The sequence below is a fragment of the Chelonia mydas genome, chromosome 2 (assembly GCF_015237465.2).
Source record: "Chelonia mydas isolate rCheMyd1 chromosome 2, rCheMyd1.pri.v2, whole genome shotgun sequence".
NCBI classification, from domain to species: domain Eukaryota; kingdom Metazoa; phylum Chordata; order Testudines; family Cheloniidae; genus Chelonia; species Chelonia mydas.
In genome coordinates this window covers 137,224,188-137,249,371 of record NC_057850.1, presented here as the reverse complement: position 1 = coordinate 137,249,371, position 25,184 = coordinate 137,224,188, and the positions used below count along the sequence as shown (strand labels likewise).

Below are 25,184 nucleotides of genomic sequence, written 5' to 3'. Positions count from 1 at the left end.
GGGGGGCAGAGTTGGGGGGGGCAGGTTCTGGACACCACCAAAATTTCTACAAACCTGCCACCTCTGGTCCTGGGGATTGCTCAAAAGAGGAAAAGAAGACAATGAAAACAGCAGTGACCAGGACAATTTCCTGGCATTCCTGACTCTAACAGCCAAATACAACAATGTGGTAAGAAAAAAAAATTTGAAAGGACCGCGCATTGCATCATAAACCCATTCATCAATACAAACTGAAATCATTCACATGTCAGACATAGTACTTGAAAGCAAAAGCCAAGAAGGGAAAGAGCTGAATGTTTTCTCCATAATGGTCGATGAAACTAAAGACATTTGCAAAGTAGAACAAGTGTCAGTTTTGTTGAAGTACTATTTGCATGGCACTGTATATAAAAGATTTCTTGGCTTCCATCCTGCCAAGTCACTTGATGCAGAGTCTCACTTTCAGTACATGAACACATTGTCATGGTGTGGAATTGATATACAGAACTGTAGTGCCCAGACTTATTATGGTGCCAATTTTTTATGAGTGGAAATCCTAATTGTGTGCAAGTGCTCTTACGGGAAGAAGTACCTCAAGCATTGTGCATTCACTATTTCAACCACAGGCTCAATTTAGTTATTGTTTATATATGTAAAGGAAACACGTGCTGAATTGTTTCACTATCCTGGAGAAATTGTACACTTTTCTCTCTGGATCAGCTATACATGCTAAATTCATAGTCATTCCAAAGAAAATACAACCCAAACATCAAGTCTTTGAATTGAAGAAGCTCTGTGACACTTGATGGGCGTGCCAAGTTTCTGTCAAATGCTGTCAAAAAGACAATTTCATTCATTCTTGTGACACTTACTGTACTATCTTGAGATATGTCAAGAGGGGCCAGGGCAATGAGTGCTCGAGGTCTTAATTCAGTATCAGACTGAGTTTGTTGTCCTCCTTTGCAGGTTCACAAAAATACTTCAACTGCTTAAAGTTATCTCTGACTATTTGCAAGCAGGACTATGACTTGTCTCAGGCATGCTTTTCTGTGGACACCCTAATCAGTGAATTTCTGAACATGAGAGATTTGGAAGAGGCATTTGATGAAATATGGAGTGAAGCTGTTAACATAGCATCAGAAAATGGTCTGAAGCTGCCTGAAGTTTGGGGACTACACAGTCATGTACGAAAGTTGCCTAAAAGCCATCAGGAATACATGTGGACTGAAGAAGTGTGACGTGGAGAACATTTTTAGATAGACTTCAGGAAACATGCCTTTTTGCCATTGCTTGAAAAAGAACTGCAAAGCTTTTCTGAAAATAAATCTGTTCTTGTTGGTATCAATTACCTTAATCCAAAGTCCGATAACTTTCTTGACTGTCCTAAAATTAAAACCACTTGCAGAATACTATGGATGCAATATAGACCAAAGTAAAACTCTTGTCAAAAGTAATTGAATTCTATGAAGAAATCAAAGATTGACGGTTTGTTGCAGCTGCTAATTGTTTTGATAAATACAAACTTGTCTTTCACGGACTGAGTAAATTATTTGTGACTCATGTGAGTACTCCTCCATCAAGTGCTACACGTGAAAGAACATTCTCATGCCTTTCACGGGTGAAAGATTACCCAAGGAACCGCATGACAAGTGACTGGTTAAGGAACTTGGCTGGCATTGGTACTGAAAAAAGTTGTCGACATTTGTTGCTGCTCACAAGCGTACTGAGTTTCAATAAGGTAAACAAATTGTTACCAATATTATTTATCCCCATTCTATGAAGTATGTGTAGCAAAATTCTTGCTCCCCCAATAATTGTATTCACCACCCCTTCACTTCCCCAAACTAGTTATTCTAGTATTGCCTCTGCCTGTAGGTCAACAAGAGTCTGCAGCATTTGTGTTTGCAGCTTAAGAATCTGCATTGTGTCCTGGTGCATCTCTGTCTCTTTTTCCTGCTGGGTCTTTTCCTGAGTCTTTCTCCATGCTGTCTGCCATATTCACCCTCCAGGCCCTCTTTTCACAGTCCGATGCGTCACTGGCTTGCAGGATTTTGCTGACAACGCGTCCTCCTTAGTCCACTTCTTTCTCTTCCCTCATCAAGGTCAGGCATTTCACAGGTGTGGAGGGGGACCTCTCAAGGCCGCAACAGCAGCGGCTACAGAGAAAACAGGTATGGTTGTTAGTATACTCACAATGGGAAGCAAAAATTAAGTTTCAGAAATCCCTTCCCCTGCGCTTCTAAATTTTTAAATAAGACATGCTTACTGACACGTCAGCCTTGCAGTGCCTGTGCATAGCACCCCCTCCAGCCCCAGCCATGGGGAGTATTACCCAGTAGGGACCCAGGGGGTGGGAGATTGTTTGATTACATAAAAAGCAATATAATGTTGGCCCCTATTTCCATGAGTAGGAATACAGGGCAATGGCACTGAGTGCTGGCACTATTTTCCACCAGTGGTGGTGAGTTTAATTGATATCTCACCCCTGAGTGTCACAAAGGGGCAGAGAGCACAGGTGCTACTGGTGTCCCAAAGCAGCCCAGGCTCCTATGCCATTAGCCTGTTTACTGCAATGGTGCCTGTAAAAGTCATCACAGAATAGTGTGGGACAGTGTCTTAACATGAAGAAAGAAATAAGGCTGCTATCCCTAGAAATCTCCAGGAGAGGATTACAGAGTACCTCCATGAAAGTTTCATTAAGATCTCTCAGGATTCAAGGGACACCCCTATGTACGTAAACAAACTGTTCTGCTTTCTCCCTGCCCCTGCAGCCTACCCCTATATGGGAAAGAAAAGCAGATCCAAACCTACCTGTTTGTTATACTACTACCTCTTCTCACCTGTGTCCTGCTAACCTGGGGTTGGGCCAGGCACCAACTTCACATTTAAACATTGTGAGGAAAAAGATACGCACACACTTACCTGACATTCCTTTTCCCTTCTGTAGGCTCATCCATGCTTGGCTGGTGGACAGGCTAGACTGCAGTGGAGTTTTGAAAAGCTCCTGACTTGAGGCATAGCTAGTCCTCCCCCATGTTTCCCTCTCCTTGTCTTCACTGTTAACAGTAGAGAGCTGTGTCTGAGGCTCCCGAGAGGTATCCATAATGCTGGGGGTGGGGGGTTGTATCTCTACCAAGTATGGCATGCAGCTCATTGTAAAAGCAGCAGGTTTGTGGCTCAGCACCAGCTCGATTGTTAGCCAATGGTCTAACCTGCCCTTATAGTATATGCCTGCCAGAGTTCCTTTGCTTTCAGGTGGTGCTGCTGCTCCCTGTTGTATCACTTCACCTCCATCCCCTGTGCAAGAGATGTGCATGGTTTTTAACTGGTCGAAAGCTGTGCCTGCACAGCCACCTCCTCCTACAGGCCCAGGAGATCCACTACCTCCTATCTACTGCAGCCAAGAGCAATGCTGGTGTTTGTAGCAGATATGGTTGACTGAGCAGTTTCACACCAGGGTGAGCTGGGTGACGAGGAAAAGGAAATTCAAAGGTAGCTGGGGATAGAGTGACCAGAATACAAAAGCAAAATATCAGGACACATGGGCGGGGGTGGGGCTACGGGGGGAGAGCAGCCACATCCCCAACTGGCACTATGGGAGAGGGAGGCGCACAGCCCTAGGAAGCTGTGGGGGGGGGACATACAGCCCCTGCTGCAAGCCACGAGCGCATGATCCCAGTTCCAGCCCTGGCCACACTGCTGGCTCAGCCCAGCTGACAGTCACCTCAGTTCTTAGCAGGGCAGATCATAGAATATCAGGGTTGGAAGAGACCTCAGGAGGTCATCTAGTCCAAACCCCTGCTCAAAGCAGGACCAATCCCCAACTAAATCATCTCAGCCAGAGTTTTGTCAAGCCGGCCCTTAAAAACCTCTAAGGATGGAGATTCCACCACCTCCCTAGGTAACCCATTCCAGTGCTTCACCACTCTCCTAGCAAAATAGTTTTTCCTAATATCCAACCTAGACCTCCCCCACTGCAACTTGAGACCATTGCTCCTTTTTTGTCATCTGCCACCACTGAAAACAGCCTAGCTCCATCCTCTTTGGAACCTCCCATTCAGGTAGTTGAAGGCTGCTATCAAATCCCCCCTCACTCTTCTCTTCTGCAGACTAAACAAGCCCAGTTCCCTCAGCCTCTCCTCATAAGTCGTATGCCCTAGTCCCCTAATCATTTTTGTTGCCCTCCGTTGGACTCTCTCCAATTAGAGGGGAATAATCACTTCCCTCAATCTTCTGGCAATGCTCCTACTAATGCAGCCCAATATGCTGTTAGCCTTCTTGGCAACAAGGGCACATCGCTGACTCCTATCCAGCCTCTCATCCACTGTAATCCCCAGGTCCTTTTCTGCAGAACTACCGTTTAGCCAGTCAGTCCCCAGTCTGTAGCAGTGCATGGGATTCATCCTTCCTAAAAGTGCAGAACTCTGCACTTGTCCTTGTTGAACCTCATCAAATTTCTTTTGGCCCAATCCTCCAATTAGTCTAGATCACTCTGGACCCTATCCTTCAGCATATCTACCTCTCCCCCCAGCTTAGTGTCATCCACAAACTTGCAGATGAATGTGGCCAGGGAAGGAGGCAAGGCGTGCGGGAGTGAGTGTCTGATAAGTCTGGCAGGGGGGTGCTGGTGTGGAGGGCGCTGGTCAATGGGGGAGCTTTGTTTGTTTTGGAGAGCTGGGTAGTGGGGGTCTGTGTGGGGCACTGTGTAGTTGTGGTGCGGGGGCTGTGGGGAAGGCCACTGGGTAGTGGGGGAGGGGGATAACTGTGTGTTGGGGAACTAGGGATTGGGGGGTTCTGTGTGGGGTGCTGGGCAGTTGTGGTGGGGCTGTGGGCAGAGGGGCATTGGTAGAGGTGGTGGTGTGCAGGACACTATGCAGTTGTGGTGGGGCGCCGGGCACAGCGGGTCTGGGGGATGTTAGGCAGGGCAGCTGTGTAGTGCAAAATGGGCCCACCCCCAACAGAAAGGCGCTCGCTGGCAGCACAGTACCAGGCGGACCAATGAGCATCTGGCCATGCCGTGCCTGCCCCATTGCCCCTGGCCGGCTCCGCTACTCACCTCCTCACTTAAGAATTGGGGCTGGGGGAGGAGCTGCAGGGTCTGGGCAGCACTTACCTGGGGTGGCTCCCAGGAAGCAGCCAGCAGGTCCCTCTGGCCCCTAGGGTTGGGCAGCCGGAGGGGGGAGGGGGTCTCCACGTGCTGTGCCCGCCACAAGCACCAGCTCCGCAGCTCCCATTTGCGGGGCACCACAACCAACCAGGGGCGTGCTGAGCCCCCTGGCCGCCCCTGACCCTAGGAGGCGGAGGGACCTGCTGGGTGTAGGGGCAAGGTCCAAGCAGCATTCACTGGGGCGGCTCCCGGGAAGTGGCCAGTAGGACCCCTCCGCCTCCTACGGTCAGGGGCGGCCAGGCGGCCCGCGCGCTGCTTGCACCTGCAGGCCCCGCCCCCACAGCTGGGCTTGGTCACGGGGGAGGGGAGGCGTTGAGGGGCGGCTAGGTCCTGTTCTCCGACCCCGGGCAGGGCAGGGCGCGTCGCAGCGCACCCCGCTTTCCTTACTCCTGCGCGTGCGCTGTACGCGAACAGCGGCTTGCTGACACGCTGCGGCCCGCAAGCGTTCTTGAATAGCCCGGCACCTAAAAGCGCATGCGCCAAGGATCGTCGGTCCTCACCCTTTGAACAGGTCCCTCCTTCGCCCAGCGCATGCGCCGCGCGTGCGGTAGCTCGAGCCGGTTGCATGGCGACGGTGAAACACAAACGTTGCCCCGGGAACTGGAGGGAGGCGAGCGGCGGTTACGCGCTGTCCGGCAGAGCGAGCCGCCGCGCGGAGGTGAGAGACCTGCCCTCCGGGCCAGCTGCCCCGCGCGCGAGGCCGGGCCGCCTGCTGGGGCCAAAGCGCCGGCCCGGGCGGGGCACCAAGGGCCGCGCCCCGCTTTCCCGCGCTCTCGGGGACCCCTGCCGTGCGGATCGCCCCGCGGTGGCCCGCTCTGACTGGGGCGTTCCCGGAGCTTTCGTGCCCGGGCCTCCCCTGGAACTGCTGGAGACTCCAGGCCAGTCCGGCGCAGGGTTGCCTCGCCGGCCCTTGCGGTTTGGCCTGGCGTTCCCCGGAATCGGCATCGATCTCCTGGTGACTCCTGAAAGCAACCCAGGAGGCTTGCGTAGGGTATTTTAAGAAAATCTCCTGGCATAGCTTCAGTCAGAGTTGGCAGCCCTAATACAGAGTGGGACGGGGCAGTAACAGTCCGTGGTCTGGGGAACAGCTGGGTGAGGCTCAGCCAGGGGCCGGCCCATGGCTCATCCTCCTGGCTGAGTGGACTCACTAGTAGCAAAGGCAGGTGATGGGCTGGGGCGTGGCTGGTGCCCTCCATGCCTGGGCAAAGGGCGGGGGCAGGGAGCCCCTGGGCAAGCTGTCTGTATAGGCGTGCTCGTGCTGTGGCGATACATAGGGTATCATAGGATCTTCGTTTGGCCTGCTTGTTATTTAAGCATAAACAAAACACAGGAAAAGAAACTCCCTGCCAAGCAGCTTTCCCTCTATACTAGACAACCAATCTTTTACAGACATGAGGAAAATTTGATCAGAAAGTGGAGTTTTTTGAAAGTGATATGAAAGAAAAACTTTTAAAAACTAAATATTTCTCTATCCTTTTGCTTTTCACTGTAGGCCTCTTTTGTAAAGGATTGGTGCATAATGGTATGAGAGAATCACTTTTTAGCACAATCGATTTTTACCCGCACTATCTATTCTTGTGCTGATGTTGGGTAATGCTATAAGAGTTCCAATTTTCTGAATTAGCCTGTTTGGACAAAGACATGTTTCTTACCTGCTAGTTCACATTGTCCTATTCCAATTATAAAACAGTCCATCCTCCTGTTGGCTGTGAAGCCAAGGAACTTAAGAGCCCTGTGATTTTAAGACGCCTTTAGAGTGTTTTTAAAATAAATCTCTATGGATTTTTAACTACTCATATATGTTATAGCAAGCCTTACATGTAAAATTGCTTTCTGGTGGTATTGTACAGAGCTAAGAGCAGAGATTAATAAATATTTGCTCTGCTTAAGCATATACACAGATATAGTAGAAACTTTATAATCTTCACACTTAATTGTCTGCACAAAAATGGCAGACTCTCCTCACAGCACAGATTTGACAACATAGCTGTTGTGCACTGAAAGTGGAAAGTTTTCCACTAGTTGCGGGACAGTATTAGAGCTAGTAGTCTGGTGGTGATGCACGCAACTCATTCTGTGGTTCTGCCTGGCAAGATATACCGTTTTTCTTATATTATGAATTCCTTTACTTTCCTCATGGAGTGCTATTCCACCTTTAAGCACCAGTTGAAGAGCTCCCAAAGCCTCCTTGTCACTGTTAGAACCTGGAATGGACCTCTCAGTTCTGAATGGTCTGTGATAGCTCACTGTCGTGAGTCTGTTCCAGTTCAGAAGTGCTTTAGTCTCGCTTTTTGCTTTTTCATCAAAGTTACTGATTGAAATTTGGAGTCTGTTTTCCTTCTAATAGGAAATAAAGAAAAACAGTGGGGTATAATCCATCTGTTTCCATCATCTGGTGCATATTACCCCACTGCCTGAGCTAGCCCGTTACAGAACTAGGAGAATCTAAATTAGTTTCAGATTTACCTCTTTATTTTGTATATCATCGTGCACAAAATCTGTATCATAAAATTGTGACAGAGTTAAGTAATACAGTTACAAAGCTAAAATAAAGAGAAGATTAAGAAAGAAATTAAAAAGCATGGGCAAGGGAGCAGCAGAGGGATGTTTTCAGTTAAGAGAAAGGCAATGAGGCAGAAAGATAAAGATGAAATAGGCTGTTCCTGATCACAGGAGTTGCAGAGAAAGAGAGTTTTGCATACTTTTGTGGATTTGCCTCATTTATTTTTGCCTAGGCTAAAACTGATGCTGTGACTAAAAATGTATATTTGCTTCCTTTTATCTTTTAATTTAATTAAACAACATTAAAATAAACTGGTTACAATGCATGGACATCCGCTTTCTGTTCTGGAACAGGACCTCACAGTTAAAGTAAGTTTGGGGTTTTTATACAGGTGAGATGAATAATAAAATTAAGAGAACTTGTATAGAACCATACTAATCTCATATGTTTAGAATTCATTTATATTTTTGGTGCTTTCAGGATCCTGTTGTTGGACGTTACAAGAATTATGCCTCTTCCAGACACCATGTTTTGTGCTCAGCAAATTAACATACCCCCTGAACTCCCAGATATTTTGAAACAGTTTACCAAAGCTGCCATCAGGACTCAGCCTCATGATGTACTGCAGTGGTCAGCTGGGTAGGTAGTACTTTATATATAGGCTCACAACAAAATATTGCTGCATCATATATTGACCTAATTAAGTTGTCTGGATATTAAGTAGTGTGTGGCGCATATGCTGATATATTTTTATGTATTCTGTTAATTTGTTAAAGATAATGTGGTCTTTATTGAATTTATATTTAGTGGTGCAATTTTAGACCTGGAATCTCGGCAGAGTGACAGGGACTGCCACCCTGCGAACTGGCTCACATTTTTGGTGCTGTTAATTTTTGATCTGTACTGAATGTCATAATTAGTTTTTCCCAATAGATTTCATAAATTCTCCTGCTTGAAAAGCAGGTGCAGGGTGTTGCCATCTTTAGATTCTTGTATTTGGTAGGATTTTCTGGGGTAATCACTTTTACACATCAGTGAAACACGTGATATTTCATAGGAAGGAACAGAATCTGAAAGTTCTGTGTGTTAGTGAACTCTAGCTTTACCATAAGTACTGTACCATGTTTGTATTGTTGAAATGTGTTACTCTTTTTGAAAATGGCTGTGTGGATAGTTTTTAGGAAAAGTTGTTAAAGTTGAGTGTTTCTTCCTATCTTGTGAGCAAGGCACTGTATATGGTAGTGAATGAAGTGGAATAAATCTCTTCTATATTCGTTTTTGGCCAGTTGTGATGGTGACATTGGCTGTAACAGGTACATATCTGTATCAGCATCCTTAAAATTACTAATATCTGCATCAAACTCAATTTCTGCTGTGTTTAAGTTATGGTCAGCTATAAAATAAATTAGTATAATGACTATTGTAAGTCTTCATATAAATTCTCCAGAATTGTGTTTTGATTTGCTGGTTGGGCTGTCTTGACAATGGCCTATCACCAGATTAGACTAGTAGAGGATTATAGAAATCTGGTTTAAAGTGCATTGTTAGAGATGTGTGTGGAAAGCTTAGACATTGCTGTTTGCCAGAACACACTAATAATATTTATAAATCATTCTCCGCTGCCACCAAGGAACACAGAACATCGAATGCACAATTAAAACACAATAATAATTAGTATAGTATCGAATAAACATTGTTAAAACTAAACTCTGTGGCTTCAATTAAAAAGGAAGATGGAAACTGGATAAAGAGAGGGGAGGAAGTCTCTATATCAGGAGCTAACTGAAGCCAATTTCCCACTTTCATGAGCACTTAGATTCACTAGCAGATTTTTATAAAGCTTGGTTTTGCTTAACTTTTATTTGCTTATAAGCATTCAAATGTGTTGATATTCCTATTAATCTAGGTATTTCTCAGCTCTGTCGAAAGGAGAGCCCCTTCCTGTAAAGGACAGGATTGAAATGCCAGTAGCAACACAGAAAACAGATACTGGGCTCACACCAGGCCTCCTTAAGGTTTTGCACAAGCAGGTACAAGCCAACCCATATTGAAACACACAGTATTGTTGAGTGATGTCAATGGAAATTTTCATAGACGTGGCTCATGGATGAGATGAGATGTCAGTAGAACTCTTCATAGACAGTTTGGTCCTACAGACTATCTGTCAGAGAAAGGGTACGCCACAATTTCTTTGTCGGGGGGAAAAAAGTGGTCCTAAAGTTTTGTACTCTTAGTTGTGTGATAATCCCAATGGTGTTTTCCAGTTTTACTTGTGGTGTTGTGTTTTGTCTTTTAAAGCTTTCTCCGAAAGGCCGTGTGAGCGTGATAGAACTAGAGAAAAAATGGAAACATCTATGTTTGCCAGTGGAGCAGCTGAGAGCCCTTCTACAACTGGACAACTTCGGTGAAGAGGTGGAATGGTTGAAAGTTCTTGCACTTGGGTGTAGTATACTTGGTGGGGTATGTAGGCATGTTAAAATCTTTCATAATCAAATGACTATGTACCAAGCAGACCATAGAGGAACTACAATAAATAGGGTTGTAGATCTAGATACTATTGTGTCACTTTAAAACCCCAATTTTTTGTGCACCAAAGGCAGGTCACGTATTTGTGTTTGTTTATGTTCACTTGGTGTCACCCTTTGTTCTGAGGGGGTGTGTGATTCAGACAGGCAGAAGAAGGGGGGATAAGAGTGCTACCACTGCTGGTCGTAATGTCAGTACAATAGCGAGCATGTGCACCAGGAGGAGACGTGAAAAGTAAGGTGACGCAGGAGTGCCAGTCATTGTCATAGAAGTAGTAGCAAATGAATGAAGAGAGGGGGAGAAGACTGAATATATTCACCGTTAGCCTATTTTGGCAGCTTTTTTTTTTTTTTTTTTTTTAACTTCAAAAATAAAATGACAGTGACTGTTCCTAGTTCTGTGGTATTTTAATCCCATCAGTAATTTGGCCACGAACATGCTTTAAAACAGCTGTGTTCTGAATACGGTTCCACAGGCAGCTAAATAATGCTTATATGAGATGTTTAATACCTTTTTTAGTTTAGACGAAAGTAATAAAATATAGTATTGGTAACATAAAAATATATACAAATATTTAAAAAGCAGCTTTGAGGATAATTTTTTTTTACAGATAACACCCTAAATGTGGGACATGCCTACCTGAGAAACATCATCTCTCCATGAGGAATTGGTGCTTAGTTGCAGTCAGTGGATGTGCTCCACTTCAGCTGCCCACTTCAGTGTTCCTAACAAGAAACATTGACATCTCATATCTGATTTGTCATTTGCAGTCCAAAAAACAGTGTCACATGACCATCATATCCCTATGACTTGGACAGTAAAATATATCTCATCCGCCCTTGAAAGTATCTAACAGCTCTAATACTCTCTTATTTGTCTCCTGATTTGACTCTAACTCTGTGTGATAAGAGATTTATATCCATATTCTCTTATACCTGACAGTACATAGAGCATAATAGATGAGTTAGCACATTCATCCATCTCCATTAGTCATAACACTGAGTAAATGCTATGCATAGATGATCATGGATCAGGCTCAGAGTTAAGGTAGCTTGCAGTTCCTTACCTTTGAATTTTTTTATATTTTAAGTGCAGCCTTAACTGAGAATTTCCTGGCTTTCTAACTTTTAGAAACAACAATGATTTAATACATTTGTTTAATAAAATATTGCTATGTCTTTGCAGTCTAACCTCTAGTTTAATAATTCTTGGCGTGGAAATTTCCTTATTTTTGAAACAATTTGTATAACCTTGATATGTGAAAACTTGAGGTGAATAAACTTGCTACAACATAAAAGAGAGAGAGGGTTGTGGCTAAGCCAAAATGTGAGAGCCAGAAGGCCCTGCAGAGTTTATAAAATTGTGTAGGAGGCCTTTAGAAATTCTGCAGAAGGTCCTCCCAGCTTCCCCAAGGTTGGCAGATTCAGCAAAGCTCTTGTATGAGAGAGATGACAGGTGTACCAGTTATAAAGTGGCACTGTATATCAGTTTGGGTCTCCAGTTTTAGCTACCTTAAATTTGTGAATAATAGGGTTTGGAATACACTCTAGATTTTGAATAGGCATTTTTTAAAAAGAATTCACCATTCCATCTCTAAGTAATACTTATCTTTAGAAAATCCATTGTTTACCTGTTACTAAAGCTGTAATTTTTGTCACTGCCATTACTTTTAGAGTCTTTAGTCATGGTCTTTGTTACCCCAACTAGCCTATTACTGAGCAAAACTCCTCACTGAATTTTTATAAATATTAGTATTTATGGCGTTGATCTAGCACTAGTATCCACTAGTTCAGATTGCAGCATCTGTGAGGAGTCCCACTGAAGTTACAGGGATTTTATTTTTAAAGTATATCCTTAACTAACACTTGGGGATGCGTTTGTTTTTTAAAATGTAATCTTAACTCTGAATTTTCTGGGTTTTTGGTGTGTTTTTTAACTGCAACATTCTTGTTAAGATTTTTCTCCCTTACTTAAATTATTGACATCCTTAACTTCAGTTTAAGTTTATTCCATTTAGGATATATTTAGATAGCCTGTGGCAGTGAGCCTCCCAGCTTGAGATGACAGACTTGGGCATGCGGAGCTCACACTAACACACTAAAAATAGCTGTGTGGACAGCTCTTTGAAATTTTGGTTTGGGCTCTGAAGTCCATCCCCATCCCTAAGCTTCAGAGCCCGAGCTCCAGCCTGAACTGCAGCTTCGAAGTGCTGTCTACGCAGCTATTATTAGAACGCTAGTGTGAGCCCTGCAGGCCCGTGTCTCTTGACTCAGGCTGGGAGGCTTGCTGCCACAGAATGTGTAGACCAGTGATTCTCAACCTGTGGCCGGCTCAATCAGCACAGAGCTAAGGCCTATGTGACATCCTCAGGGCCATACAGGTAGTATTGGATATGGCCCACAGTGGTAAATAGGTTGAGAACCACTGCTTTAGATGTATCCAAAAGGACCTTTTCCAGGATTGGATATCGTTTGGTTGTTGTGAATGGTGACATTCACAGCATCATGCCAAAATATCAGCTGCCACAACATTGATACAGACAAACTTTTTTTTTCAGATGTATTGAAATTTAGCTATCTTAGCCAATTTAGCGCTGCCCTCACTAGGGCCAGGTTCGGATAAATTGAAACGATAGTTCACAGATGAACTGAGGCCTTTGTATGGTAACAAATTAGGGACAGTTCTTTACCTGGTGATGTATTAGTAAATATGGCAGTAGACTGATGTCTGTACAGTCTAACATGATGCAATCAATTGCTCAATTATATGCTATCTTTCTCTTTTGCATTGATTAAAAGAGTAACAGAATCACAGTACGGCCTTCTCTATACTAACAATATTTTTAGCCATAATTCACCAATAGTGCAGCTTTACCAGTGCTAATGTTGGTGGAGGCAGTAGTGTGAAAAGGGCTCAGGCATTTTTACCTCTCTGTAGTCTTAAACCAAATTAGATGCCACAGTAATAAAAATGCCTGAGCCCTGTCTATACTACAGCTTCCACCGCCATTATTACCAGTGGATCTGTATTGGAGTGTGGGTATCTGCAGGTACAAACTTTGCAAGTGTAAATGAAATCTTGGTTCTATTCACACTGAATTTCAGAAGCTGACAGGCTTTTATGCGATATTACACCATAGTGAACAAAGGATGCTAATGCCTTCTGATATTAATGTCTCTCTTTTCTTGGTTGGGATCCTGCTAGTCCTTAATGACTTCTGTGAAGTATGCCTGTGAAATTCTAACAACCGATCCAGAGGGTGGACCTGCTCGCATTCCGTTTGATACATTCTCATTTATTTACACATACCTGGCCAGTATAGATGATGAGATGCCAGACTACACAGTTGAAGCTTTCCTCAACACTCTTAAGGGACAAGTGTAAGTATAAATTTGGACATGGAGCATGCATCAGCTATGCTAGTTCATTCTGGTTTCATAAATCTCTAATTTTAGTTAGATAATCTCTCTTTTCACTTTATTTTCTCTTTGTACTTGCTAGCAGAAAGCATAATAAACGTTAAGGAGAAGATTTTTCAAAAATGTGTGCCTAAAGTTAGACTCCTGTTGGCTTCAATGACAGAGTTTGAGCCAACAGTTATTCACCCACATGTTTATTTTTTCCAGATGTTCGGATAGGTGAATTATGGTGTTCTCTACTCCAGATAGAAATTATGTTTATAGCTTTGTAACATCAGCATGTTATTATTTGAACCCACAGCATTTTAAAGTTTCCTCTTATGTTTTACCATTGATGTTGAACAGGAGAAGGGAAGTAAACAAGCCCTGTAGGCGGAAAGTCTGCATTACATATGATCTGATTGTGGAGGAGGACTCTCTGTGAGGAGCAGCTGCCCATCACAGCCTTCTGAGATTTGTTATTAGAGAAATGGATACAATTATCTGAGGGCAATCCACTGTTGCCTGCTAGGTGGCACTAGTGGAATACACTTGTGACCAACTATTATTGAAGTCAGCAGATTTTATAAGGAGATCATTCACTAGTGAGACTGTTTGTACTGTCTTTGCATTGGTCAGGTCTGAAATCTGGTAGCCAGCATAATGGCAGAAGGTGGATTCTGCTGGAGATTGCTGGAGATGATCTACCACTATCATCTCAGTGTCCTTGTTCAGGAAAGGAACATTTGAGACTAGGCCATAACTAGCAAAATTGTTTGGGTCCTTCCATTTTTTAAAATTTTTTTTTAGTATTAGCCATGATTCCAAGGCACTGGTAAATTGCCCTTCCTTAGGCATGATCTCAGGCGTTCATTTACCATTACCAGGGTCTGTTCTATCTCTCTGCTGCTCTTGCTACCTTTATAGATTTTATGAATCTTTTCAGCAAAGTATTATGGCAATTCCTCGCAGTGGGAGATGTTCAGGTGCAAGGTAAAGGAAAAGACAGTCTGGGCTGGTCAGGAGTTCTGCTATCAAGAACAGTTATGTTGATCAGACATTTTAGATGTTGGTTTCCTTTATTATATTGGTGTTTATAAACACTGTATGTTCCAGGCTACCAGTTCTTGCCTCTGCTTTATCTGGTGCTGATTGTTGGTAAACAGTAGATATCTCTGGGGGTGGTACAGAGGGAGGGGCTGTTTTGAAGTTGTTGTTAGAGAGTGTCTGACTAGTCCCATAGCACGCTGGTCATGCTTCTGGCTGGTGTAGTGTATTCCAACAGAATGTAAGGGCGGGATTGAACACTATGTGGGAGAATGCTGTGTTTTTCTTAATGGCTGTTAGATCTGTAGTCCATAAGTGTGAAGTCTCACAAGACAAATTTTGATGTCTTGGTTTGAGATTAGCTCTGAGAGGAAACTTGCAGAGCTCTTGAGTGGTCTGTATACTGCTAGAATGTCTATATTGGTTCTGTTTCCTGGAGTTCTGTGTCGTCTGGTGTATCTGAATGACTCGGTCTCTGGGTTAAGATCTCATTTCCATCTGGGTTTGGTTGGCTTATCTGATAGCCATCCTGCCTCCCTATCAAACTTTGGACTCATGGGGTGGAATCCTGGCCCCACTGAAGTCAAAGGCAAAACTCCCATTGACCTCAGTGGAATGAGGATTTCACCCATGGTATGTTATATATCCTGCTGGAATAAGTTGTACCAGAATGCATCTGACAAGGTCTTCAACCCAGGTTTCCGTGAGGTAGGCCAGGTCAGTTGCCTCCTCCACAATCAGGTCAGATGTACTGCAGACTTTATTTTTAACTGATCTTGTGTTCATGAGCTTATGGTCCTTCATCCTTAGGACATAAGACTGGAAGGGTCCTATTGACTCATCAAGTCCAGTCCCCTGCTATTGCAGGCAACTCTATCATATAATCCTGTCCTTCTTACCATGACTGCAGAGTGATGCCTGGTTTGTTTGTATGGATATGCACTAAGTGTCTGTTCCATCCTGAGGATGCGTCTTTTTGTCTTGGGTTGCTTCAGTCCCATCAGGACTGGGGTTTGGGGTATATGTGAAAGGCATGAATTTTTGTTTTGTTTTATTTGTCATTTCTTTGGTGTCTCAGATCCCCAATCCTTCTAATATTATTTCTCTTGTATGCTATTGTATTCCTGATCCCTGAAAGGACATATCTCTTGTACCTGAGTATTTGAGTAATGCATGCCTGCAGGAGGAGGACAAGAATATGGTATACATGGCTTGCTCACTTCTTGAGCTGTGGGTGTATGGAGACTACCTATTTCATTTGTGCCTGTGCTTAGCTTTTGTCCTGAGGTCCTTCCTGCTGAAGGTGCCAGTAGGATTAACATAGTCGCTGCCCTAAATTAACTGAACCTAAGTGTGTGTTACTTTGAGCTTTCTTGTCTCTGGAGCATCCTGGGTGGGAAGATAAATACACTAATGCCATATCTGTTTACACTAACAAATTGATAAGCTTTACTTTCACCACTTAAGATGACTATAGAATTGCAATCATACATACAATTAAGATTATATTATTCTTTTGTTTAATACATGATTTAGGTTTGACTGGGTCCCAGGTAAGGTGTTATACAGTAATTTGTTTAAAACCGTTAACCCTTATTTACCTTTCCTTGTTAATTTTTGAAAAGTTGAGATAATAGCCTCTTGGGAGATTGCTTTCACTTTTAAAGATACATTACTACATTGCTGTATTACCTAGTCTATAGCAGCTATAAAGAAATGGCCCATATAAGACATTCCAGTGCTATTGGCAGATGTTTTTGAAGTTTGGCTTTCATAGTATTAAATTAGGTTTCACCTCCAAGAACCCTTCCAGAATCCTAGGTTTGACTCTGCCTTTACCCTTTTTTTAATTTGAGCCCATCGAATGGAGCTTTATGGAGCCTCTGTGCACTTGACTTTAGTGGATTTAAGAGATAGGGCAACTTCATCTGGTACAAGTCCTAAATTCTATATTTTAAATAAAATAAAATTTGGCTGATAGATTACTTGGTACAAGAAACACGTTTACTCCTGCAGGAATTCTGCGCTACTGCGTGTGTGCATATTTAATGAGCTGCACATATTTTTAAATTTTTGTGCAGAAAAAAGTTTCTGCTGAAATGTTACTGCAGTTCTGCCTCTTGCCCACCAGAGGGCGCTATGGCACAAGAACAGCAGCAGCTCCCAGTGGGAAATAATTTCTGCAGTTCCACCTTTTGCCCACAAGAGGGTGTGGTGGTGATAGAACGCAGAAGCTCCCAGCCAGCTAGGGAAGAAAAAGAGCCTGCAGAGCCTTCTTCACAGCTGGCCAGGTCAGAAGACAGGGCTTATGGGGAGACAGACAGCATGGGGTGCTGGCGGGGGGGGTGTCATACAGAGGCTCATAAGGGCCAGTGGGGAGGCAGACTGGGGCAGGGGCTGAATGGGAGTGGAGGTCCAGGGCCACTGGGGAGAGGGAGGTACAGGGCTACATGGGGAAGGGGGTGCAGAGCTACGTAGGGACAGGGGAATGGCTGGGTGGGGGCACAGAGAGTACAAGGACACGGGGAGGGGGAGCAGGTACAGGGACACATAGGAATGGGGGGAGTGGGTATCTGAGTGGGGGAGGAGGGACACATGTGGACAGGGGGTGCAAGTACACATGGGGGTTCAGGAACACCTGGGGACTGGGGCAGATGTGCTTGACTGAATGGGAGAGGCTAGGGATCAGCCAGGGTCTGCATGGGGGAAGCTCCCTAACAATTCCTCCACACCCCACAAAAAAACCTGTTCCATACTTTTCCCACCCATACCCAATAACCCTCCAAGTTCACACCCAGGCTCCTTCCGAGCAATTTATTTCCCTCTCCCTCAGCTCCTCCATTACCCCTGACTCCTCCAAGACTTTGCACTGCTTCTGAGGGGTGTGGGAAATACGGCTCTGTATTGTAGTTTAAATGAATTATTACTCAGAGTTCTGTATTAATATGCCTAGTAAGGAGTCTTTGTCAAAAAACATTTCCTGAATCCTTTTTGTTGTCTGTATTGTTACAGACATACTTGCTGACAGGTATTTTGAAATGAATGACCAAAATGAATTTAAACTGATGTGATTATATTGTGTTATTTTGACAAATAAAATATGCAGAATTTTACAGAATTTTAAAATATTGTGTGCAGAATTTTTATTTTTTTGCCACAGAATTCCCCCAGGAATAAAAAGTTTGTAAAATATGTAATGTTCCAGAACCAGATTTTATTGTCTTCACAACTGTTATAATGAAATAATTCTGAACGATGCTACAAAGAAAAATGTTTAAGAGAAAAATCCTCACTAAGAAAATGTATACTGGGGGGAGATTAAGTGTAGCTTTAAAAAGTTTAGCCACTTGGGTCATTATTAAAATAAATACTTTAATGAAAGGATATTTATTTTCTTGTAATTTAGGGAGCTTAAAGGAGATCTGGTTGGAATTTCAGATTTCTTCATTCCATCAAAGAAGGTTTAAGAGAAAGATGACAAGGATTTACTGGAAGTAAATGCCACCAATTCAAAGCAGAACTTTAATAAAGTCAAATAAACTTCAGCATTAGCAGTCACCACAAAATATAGACTTTGATTTATCAATATACCATATGCAGTGTGATTTTTATTTATGAAAGTTGAGTAAGAGATACGTCTTAGGATTTATTTGTTTTCATAGACATGTAATTTTAGCTTTAGATTTCTGCAGATAAATAGAAACTTTTAATAGAGTTAGTGATTTAGGACATTTTCTGATATACTGTGAAACTTACTACGTCAGGTAAAAAAAAATTGTTTTTCTCAGAAAGAGCGTGGTATCTACTTCCATAAATTGATCAAGATTCTTCTATCTGAAGGCCATATTCAAAGAACCTCAAGGAACTATGCCATTTATTTATATTTTTTGGTCTACCTGAATGAAGAAATCAGATGTCCCATTTTTTTCATATGTCCTAGTGTCCCAAAAACTTTTGGGACACCTGAAATAGCCTGTTCTTCATGCAATTGTCCACACTTATTCCACTTGTGGTTCACATGTGCCTCATGCACAGGAGATCAGATTCTTTTGAATAGCAGTGACTATTGGGGACATGCCTGCACGTACCCATCCCATCCCGGACATAAAGGGTAGCACAGGCCCACCCATCCTTCCGTTCCTTCTTACAGCTGTGGCAGTGAGATGGAACCCTGGAAGTGTCCACTTCTCTGCACACACTGTGATTCTGTTGGTCTTTTACTAATTGTTTCCTTATTGTTGTTAGGTTACTATAGTTATTGTAGTGTTGTTAACTCAGGGGCACTGAGGATGGAGAAGATGGGTACCTGGTGGTCAGTCTGTCCTTTGCTTCCTTCCTCTAGATGGTCACCAAAACTGTATGACTTCATACAAAAATCATATATGGTTTACATCACAATTTCACATGAATGTAGCTTCATACAGATCTGAAACTGTCTGCAATAAAAACATGAAATCAGAATGCATATAGTTTGAAATATCAATTTCATGTGAATTTCACAACCCTTAAAGTCGTTGCCACAAAAGTGTTTGATTTAGAAAATATGGTCATCTTATACCAAATATGGTCACCTTATTTCTCTAAATTATGCCACACTCAAGCACTCATTGTCAATTTGTTTATCTTAGTGCCGATTCAGCATTTGTTGTTACTTTGTATGATAGAAGTCCCAGTTTTCTCTGAATAATTTTAACTTTACTGCAGTGAAAATGTTCATTACTAATTACTTGATTAAATAAAATGTATTGTGACTAATAGGAATTGAACACAGCCACCCTATCTGCCTTAAACTGCAATACACTTTACTGAATCCAACTTTGTGCCAAACAGTCTGTCATATGAGAGACTGCAATGGAGCATCCTACTAGTTTATCAGGGAGCTAAGGAACCTTTCACGTTTACGAAGCATGTTTATCAGCTGGGCAGGAGTTGGTAGCATGCCAGCTCAGAGACTCTGGGAACACACAGTAACAAAAGTAGAAACATGCAGATGTTCAGGATTCTAAGACAGAGAGGGATGCCAAGGGCTTTGCATGATGGTTTAACCATCTAGAACCTTGTGCAGAAAGTTAAAGACAAATGTGCATGGCTCTACATCAAATGTTATATGTACAACTGGCCACCAGTTCTTTCAGATATCCATTTTAGTCCTTAACGCCTGAACTATCAGTTCTGCAACATATTATGTAATAAATAACATGTAAACAATGGGACATCTAACAATGAATATGTATTGAATGGTTTCGGGATTGGGAGTGGTTAGATCTGTGGCTAGTAGAACAAGAAGTTGGAGTGGTAGTGATGAATCATCTTTGCAGGAGTATTAGTAACTGTTTTATCCCTTGAGTCCTAGCTAGAGTTTTGCAGTCGTCTGGCTATTCAAAGCATGATTTCAAATGAGTATCCACTGATCTGTGGCCACTAGGATTATTGTCCAGCCAACTCCAATAAAGCATTTCTTTTTGAAGCATTTAACACACCTTTTTTAAAAATCAAATACTTTTTAAAGTGTTTTATCTGAAACATTTTTAATGATTAATTACATGCTGGTTTACGTGTTGTAACCCAATAACTATGATGCTGTTACTGGATGTGCAAACAGAATTAGGCAGCTACATTAATGTAAGCTGTGGCTCCGTTTTAGTAGTAATACTGTGACGATGTCAAAGTTAGTTTCAGAAGTGCATTTGTCTGTCTTTTGAGCTCCTTTTCTCCTCATCACAGGAGCCATGACCCCACCACTGGAAAGAGAAGAGACTGTCTGGAAAACATGAGGGGGGAGGTGGAGAGCACCAGTTGAGGAAATAATAGATTGGGGAAAGGGAAGTCAGAGATTGAAGGGGTGGGAGAGAACCAGGGAAGATGAGACGGGGATGGGTGTGAGATGAGGAGTGAGATAGTGTGTGGGAGGTCCTCCTTCATTCACCACCAATATGAAGGGAAATGAAAAAGAAAGCAGCAGTGGAAAGGGGAAAAGAGGAAGAGGGCCAGTGATGGGATGTGTGGGGACAGCAGTAAAGAGCAAAGCTTGAATGTGGAAGGAAGAGAGGCTGACTTACATAAAAACCATATCCTCTGAAAAAAGAGAGGGAAAGACAAGAATAAAATAAAACCTTCAAAAGGAATGGACAGTTATAGAGGACAGATGTGGGAGAAGGAAATGGAAAAGCAAAGGGAAAGAAAACATAGAGCCAGAGTCTTTTTTAAATTTTACTCCCCATTTTGAGCCCATGATTTAATGTTTGTCTGTTTCCGGGGAAGAAAAAGACTGAAACTTTTCTGAGCTGTTTGTTGGGGGTGGGGAAAGGGAGTCTGACACCCCACACCTCACCCCATTGGACTCTACATCGCTCTCATTTTCTTTTTGTGAGGTTGCAGGGTATGTGCTACCCACTGGAGCTCCTCACCTCAGCAACTCCCTCTACCCATCTCAACTCTGTAATTTACCTACCTCCTCCCTCTTACTGTTACAGAAATATCCAGACTTCTAAGGGGTGAACTTCCCAGTGCCTACACTGAGCTGCCAGCGCTGTGAACATGCACACGCATGTTATTTAACTACTGGGCCTTTGTCCTTCTCCCTCTGCTAGTTAAGCTAATATCAGATACAATAAGGAGGAAGGAGAAACATGAATCTGGGATTTAGATAAGAATAGTCTGATCTGCAAGTAGTTTGTATCAAGCCACTCTGTGAAACAAAACAGGTAGACCAGGATCTCATCACTGCTTTGTGGCTATACTTTTAGTTAGTGATAGAACTGTCAGACCGAAGTGCAAGTTAGGGCTGCCCCGTGTTTAGTATTGAAATAAGTACCCAACTCTTTCCTTTGCCTCCACCTGCTAAAACCTTCAAGATATGGAAATACAAATGATCAGATGCTTTACCATTGTCCTGGAGATACCAGTGAAAAACATGCACTTGACTCTGGAAATAACATTTAACTAGCTAGTAACTCTGATCCCAAACTGTCCTGTTTACGAGATATCTATTTGAAATACATATCTTCAGTTTCTAAATTAGCTGCTTCTTTTGTGTCTCTGAATTTAGACCTCCAACCTCTCTGTCTAAATTTAGCCTCTAATGATGTCTCCTGATAAAGGTCAGTGTTTCCATCTATGATCTATACATTGCGTTGAGGGGATTGAGCACTGCCCTCTTTGTTTGTGAATACATTGCAGTGATAAGCCTAGTTTAATTTAGACACAAATTATTGCGTAATCCTGGTTAAATGCATACACACCCGCATAAGGCATCACAGGAGGATGTATGTTCCTTTCCTTTGAAAGTGACTTCTTAGTCCAGTGCCCTTCATGAGCATGAACATCCATCCTCTATGCAGGGAACAGGTGCAGTACCAATGTGCAATGTAATGTAAACCAAACCCAGTTCTTCTCAAACACCTGCTTTAACCTTGCCCCAGAGAGATCACATTTTGGTGTGAAAGGTAGTTTGCTCTCCAGGCCCATTTATTTCTCTAACATGTCCCTGAGACTGGCAGAAAGAGCCAAATGGTGAACTCTTTTTTTTGACGCAGGACCTGAACCAAAAAACCACAGCTCATTTCACAGAGGCCTCCATATAATAAACTTTAAAAGCATGTGTGTGTATGGTTCAGTAGTGCAGTAATTTAGACCTCACCAATACTGATCAGTGACAGATGAGTGAAGTAGGCAGAATAGGGGTATGTCTACACTGCAGTTAGACACCTGTGGCTGGCCCATGCCATCTGACTCAGACTCCTGGGGCTGCTTAATTGCTATGTAGACATTCTGGCTTGGGCTGCAGTCCAAGCTCTGGGACCCTCCCACCTCACAGAATCCTAGAGCCTGACCTCCAGGCTGAGCCCAAAGGTCTACACCACAGTTCAACAGCCCCGTAGCTCAAGTCAGTTGGCATGAGCGAGCTGTGAGTTTCTAATTGCAGTGTAGTCATGCTCAAGAAGGCATTTTTGTTAAACCAACATCCTCTATCAGCAGTGATGAGAAAGGAAAAAGTTCTTAAATTTAAAAGTAATAAAAGAAGTTCTTAATGTACTGTATAATTAACTTGGGGAACTCACTGCTGCAGGATATTGTTGAGGCAAATTGCTTAGTAAGATGGAGGCAAAGCTGTTAGGAAGGGGAAAATATTTCAAAGATCTGATAGAAGCTATGACCTTACTGTCTATCAAAAGAGGCCATTCCCCTCCCCCAATTGTTAAGGTGACGTGGGTCTTAGGGCTTTATTGATCTCAGAACTGCTTTGACACCAGCAATGGGTAAAAATGCTTTCTTTTCATCTAAAGCTTCCTACGAGATGGTGCTTATTTCACTCACATGTAGACCTAGCCATAATGGAATGGTGGAGGACGGGTGATTATACCTTCCTCTTAACCATTCAGCTTTGGTCACTGCTAGAGATACTAGACCCAGTTGACTATTGATCTGTGCCTATTGTGTATTCCAAAACATCACAACTCATACTGTCAGGGTGTTGAGATAATAAAGACCTCTTTTATTTTGAAACTAAGAAACCACATGTACACTCACCCAAAGCCCTCTTGCCTTCTGGGGACACGTCACTATTGGAGGAGGGTGGCTTTTCAGTGCAGTGGAGGGACAGCACAGCACAGCTCCCCTCATCTGACTGAGAGTACAATAATGCTTAGCTCTTCTATGGTGCTTTTCTTCTTCAGCCAGTGTTTCACTGTGATGTGTAAAGGTTAAGAAACAGTATTTTAAAATGTTCTGAGTATGATTGTTCTTTTCCAGAGACCAACAGAATGGCATGGTGCAGCCCAGAAACTTTCTGACCCAGGCCTCCTAGATCTGTTCTGACCATGTCCTCACCTGGCCAGCGGGTGAACCACAATCAGCGTGACCATACTAGGAAGTGCCATTTTTATTTAATAGACCAGAAATCATGGGTTGCAATATCGAAGACGAAATTCTCAAATCTTCACTTAAGAAGAGGAGGGAACAGATACTGTGCCCCATGCGGCTGTTGCTCCCTTTTTTTCCCTTGTAGCTTAGTACAAGAATTCTCATCTGTTTTTCCGATCCTTCTGTCCATTTTCCATCCATAGAGATCAATAAGGTGTTAACTGATTATATTGTTAACCTGCACTCCAGTACGATGATACTCTGTGTATCCCTCGCTCCTCTCCCAAATACTGACATATTAAATGGTTTAAGGATTTTTTTGTACCACATGAAGTTTATTATAGATTTTGTCCAATCTGTACTTTTTGGAAATTGGAAAATTGTTTTATGTTTATAAAAAAAAATCTAGCAAAGGCAGTACAGACCCCAAAAACAGATTTTCAAAAGAGACATAAAAAGAAGGGGCTGCAGTAATCTGAGCAATTACAAAGAATCCCATTTCTTGTTACGCTTCTGCACAGCATTGCCCTGAATGTATTATTTCCAGGAGTTGCAGAGTCAGAAATACTACCAGCCAATCACTATTACCTTTCTGGAGCTACTGCTTTCAAGAGTTGGTTTTGAGCAAGATCTGCCAATGCATTTTTTGGCACTGCCCACAAAGAGCTTGTGCCATTCACAGTTAGCAAGTAACAAATATTTTTAGTTCAGCCTTTTAGGCAGTCTTAAAATTGGGTACAATCTCAACACTTTGAACAAGATCTGTATGAAATGGTAAGTGGTGATTCAGTACTTCTGCAAATCGGGATATTCATAGGCTGTTTTTTATTAGGTCTACATACAGCACCATGTGTGTGCATGGTACTGTACAAGCACCATGAACAGGGCTCTGCCCTGAGGTGCTTTCAGTTTAAGGACACATTGTAGCTGGCTAGTGAACAAATATATGTCCAGGGAGCCTTTGTGGCCTCTCTGCCTCGCCCTCCCACACAAAGGGACAGCACAGTTGCAGATCTGGACTTGGGGGCACACAGGGACTGCTCCCTCCTAGGACCCCAGGGCTGGGGAGAAGGCCGTGATTTTTCCTCCCCCGTGGTGCACAGTGGGAACATCCTGTGCCATCCTACAGTCTGATGCAGCAGGACTATGCTTTAACGGCACAATTGAGGCTCACTTTGAACAGGGACAGCACTGATGACAGCGGTTGGGGGGAAAGGTGGCTTTGAACAGCTTTTATTTTATTTTTCAACATTTGGACTTTCCCTTTAAAATTGCACAAATTTGTTGGAAGAGCAATGGGCCATGTACACTAAGAGTGGCTCTGAGGTCAAGTATGTAGCAGGGAAAGAAAGGAGTACAGCATTATGCAAAATAGCTCACTGAAAAATTGGATGTAGAGGGAAGACCTTTTTTATTTAAAAAAAGAAGTGATGCAGTGGGGTTTGATTATTATTTGAGTGCCACCGAATTCTGTGTTCGTGTCTGATTTATTGTCCAAACCTGTGGCCTTTACATGTGTAGTCCTACCGGCCTCAATAGCACTACTCACGAAGGCAAGGGCTCCGGAATAAGGCTCTGACACAGACAATACAACGAGACACAGAGTACAGATACAGGATTGAGGTTGGAAAGAAAACAGTTGCACAACAATCTTGAGAGGTTGTTCACTGATTTATGCACATGGAAAAATATTCTGTATGAT

General features: G+C 43.0%; 1 protein-coding gene and 1 long non-coding RNA gene across 7 annotated transcripts; one reads left to right on the top strand and one right to left on the bottom strand.

Moving 5' to 3' along the window:
• Positions 1–908: 908 nt before the first annotated feature.
• On the bottom strand, positions 909–5,551 carry LOC114021085. 3 transcript variants are annotated; one of them, XR_006288771.1, is made up of 3 exons: positions 5,093–5,551; positions 2,902–3,276; positions 909–2,135 (listed from the first exon to the last, which is right to left on the bottom strand). It is a non-coding gene; the product is annotated as an uncharacterized LOC114021085 (long non-coding RNA). The 3 variants fall into 3 exon arrangements; XR_006288772.1 differs by having other exon boundaries at positions 2,902–3,442; positions 5,093–5,113; XR_003565754.3 differs by lacking the exon at positions 5,093–5,551 and having other exon boundaries at positions 2,902–3,545.
• ROPN1L (rhophilin associated tail protein 1 like) lies at positions 1,624–24,870 on the top strand. 4 transcript variants are annotated; one of them, XM_043540263.1, is made up of 6 exons: positions 1,624–1,717; positions 8,130–8,288; positions 9,556–9,679; positions 9,948–10,109; positions 13,380–13,555; positions 18,027–23,365. In XM_043540263.1, exons 2-6 carry the CDS (start codon positions 8,158–8,160, stop codon positions 18,085–18,087), a joined length of 654 nt encoding a protein of 217 aa, XP_043396198.1. In that variant the 5' UTR covers positions 1,624–1,717; positions 8,130–8,157; the 3' UTR covers positions 18,088–23,365. The 4 variants fall into 4 exon arrangements, with proteins under 4 accessions (XP_043396198.1, XP_037749263.1, XP_043396197.1 ...); XM_037893335.2 differs by lacking the exon at positions 1,624–1,717 and adding an exon at positions 5,657–5,804; XM_043540262.1 differs by lacking the exons at positions 1,624–1,717; positions 18,027–23,365 and adding exons at positions 7,998–8,017; positions 23,372–24,870.
• The last annotated feature ends 314 nt before the right edge of the window (positions 24,871–25,184 follow it).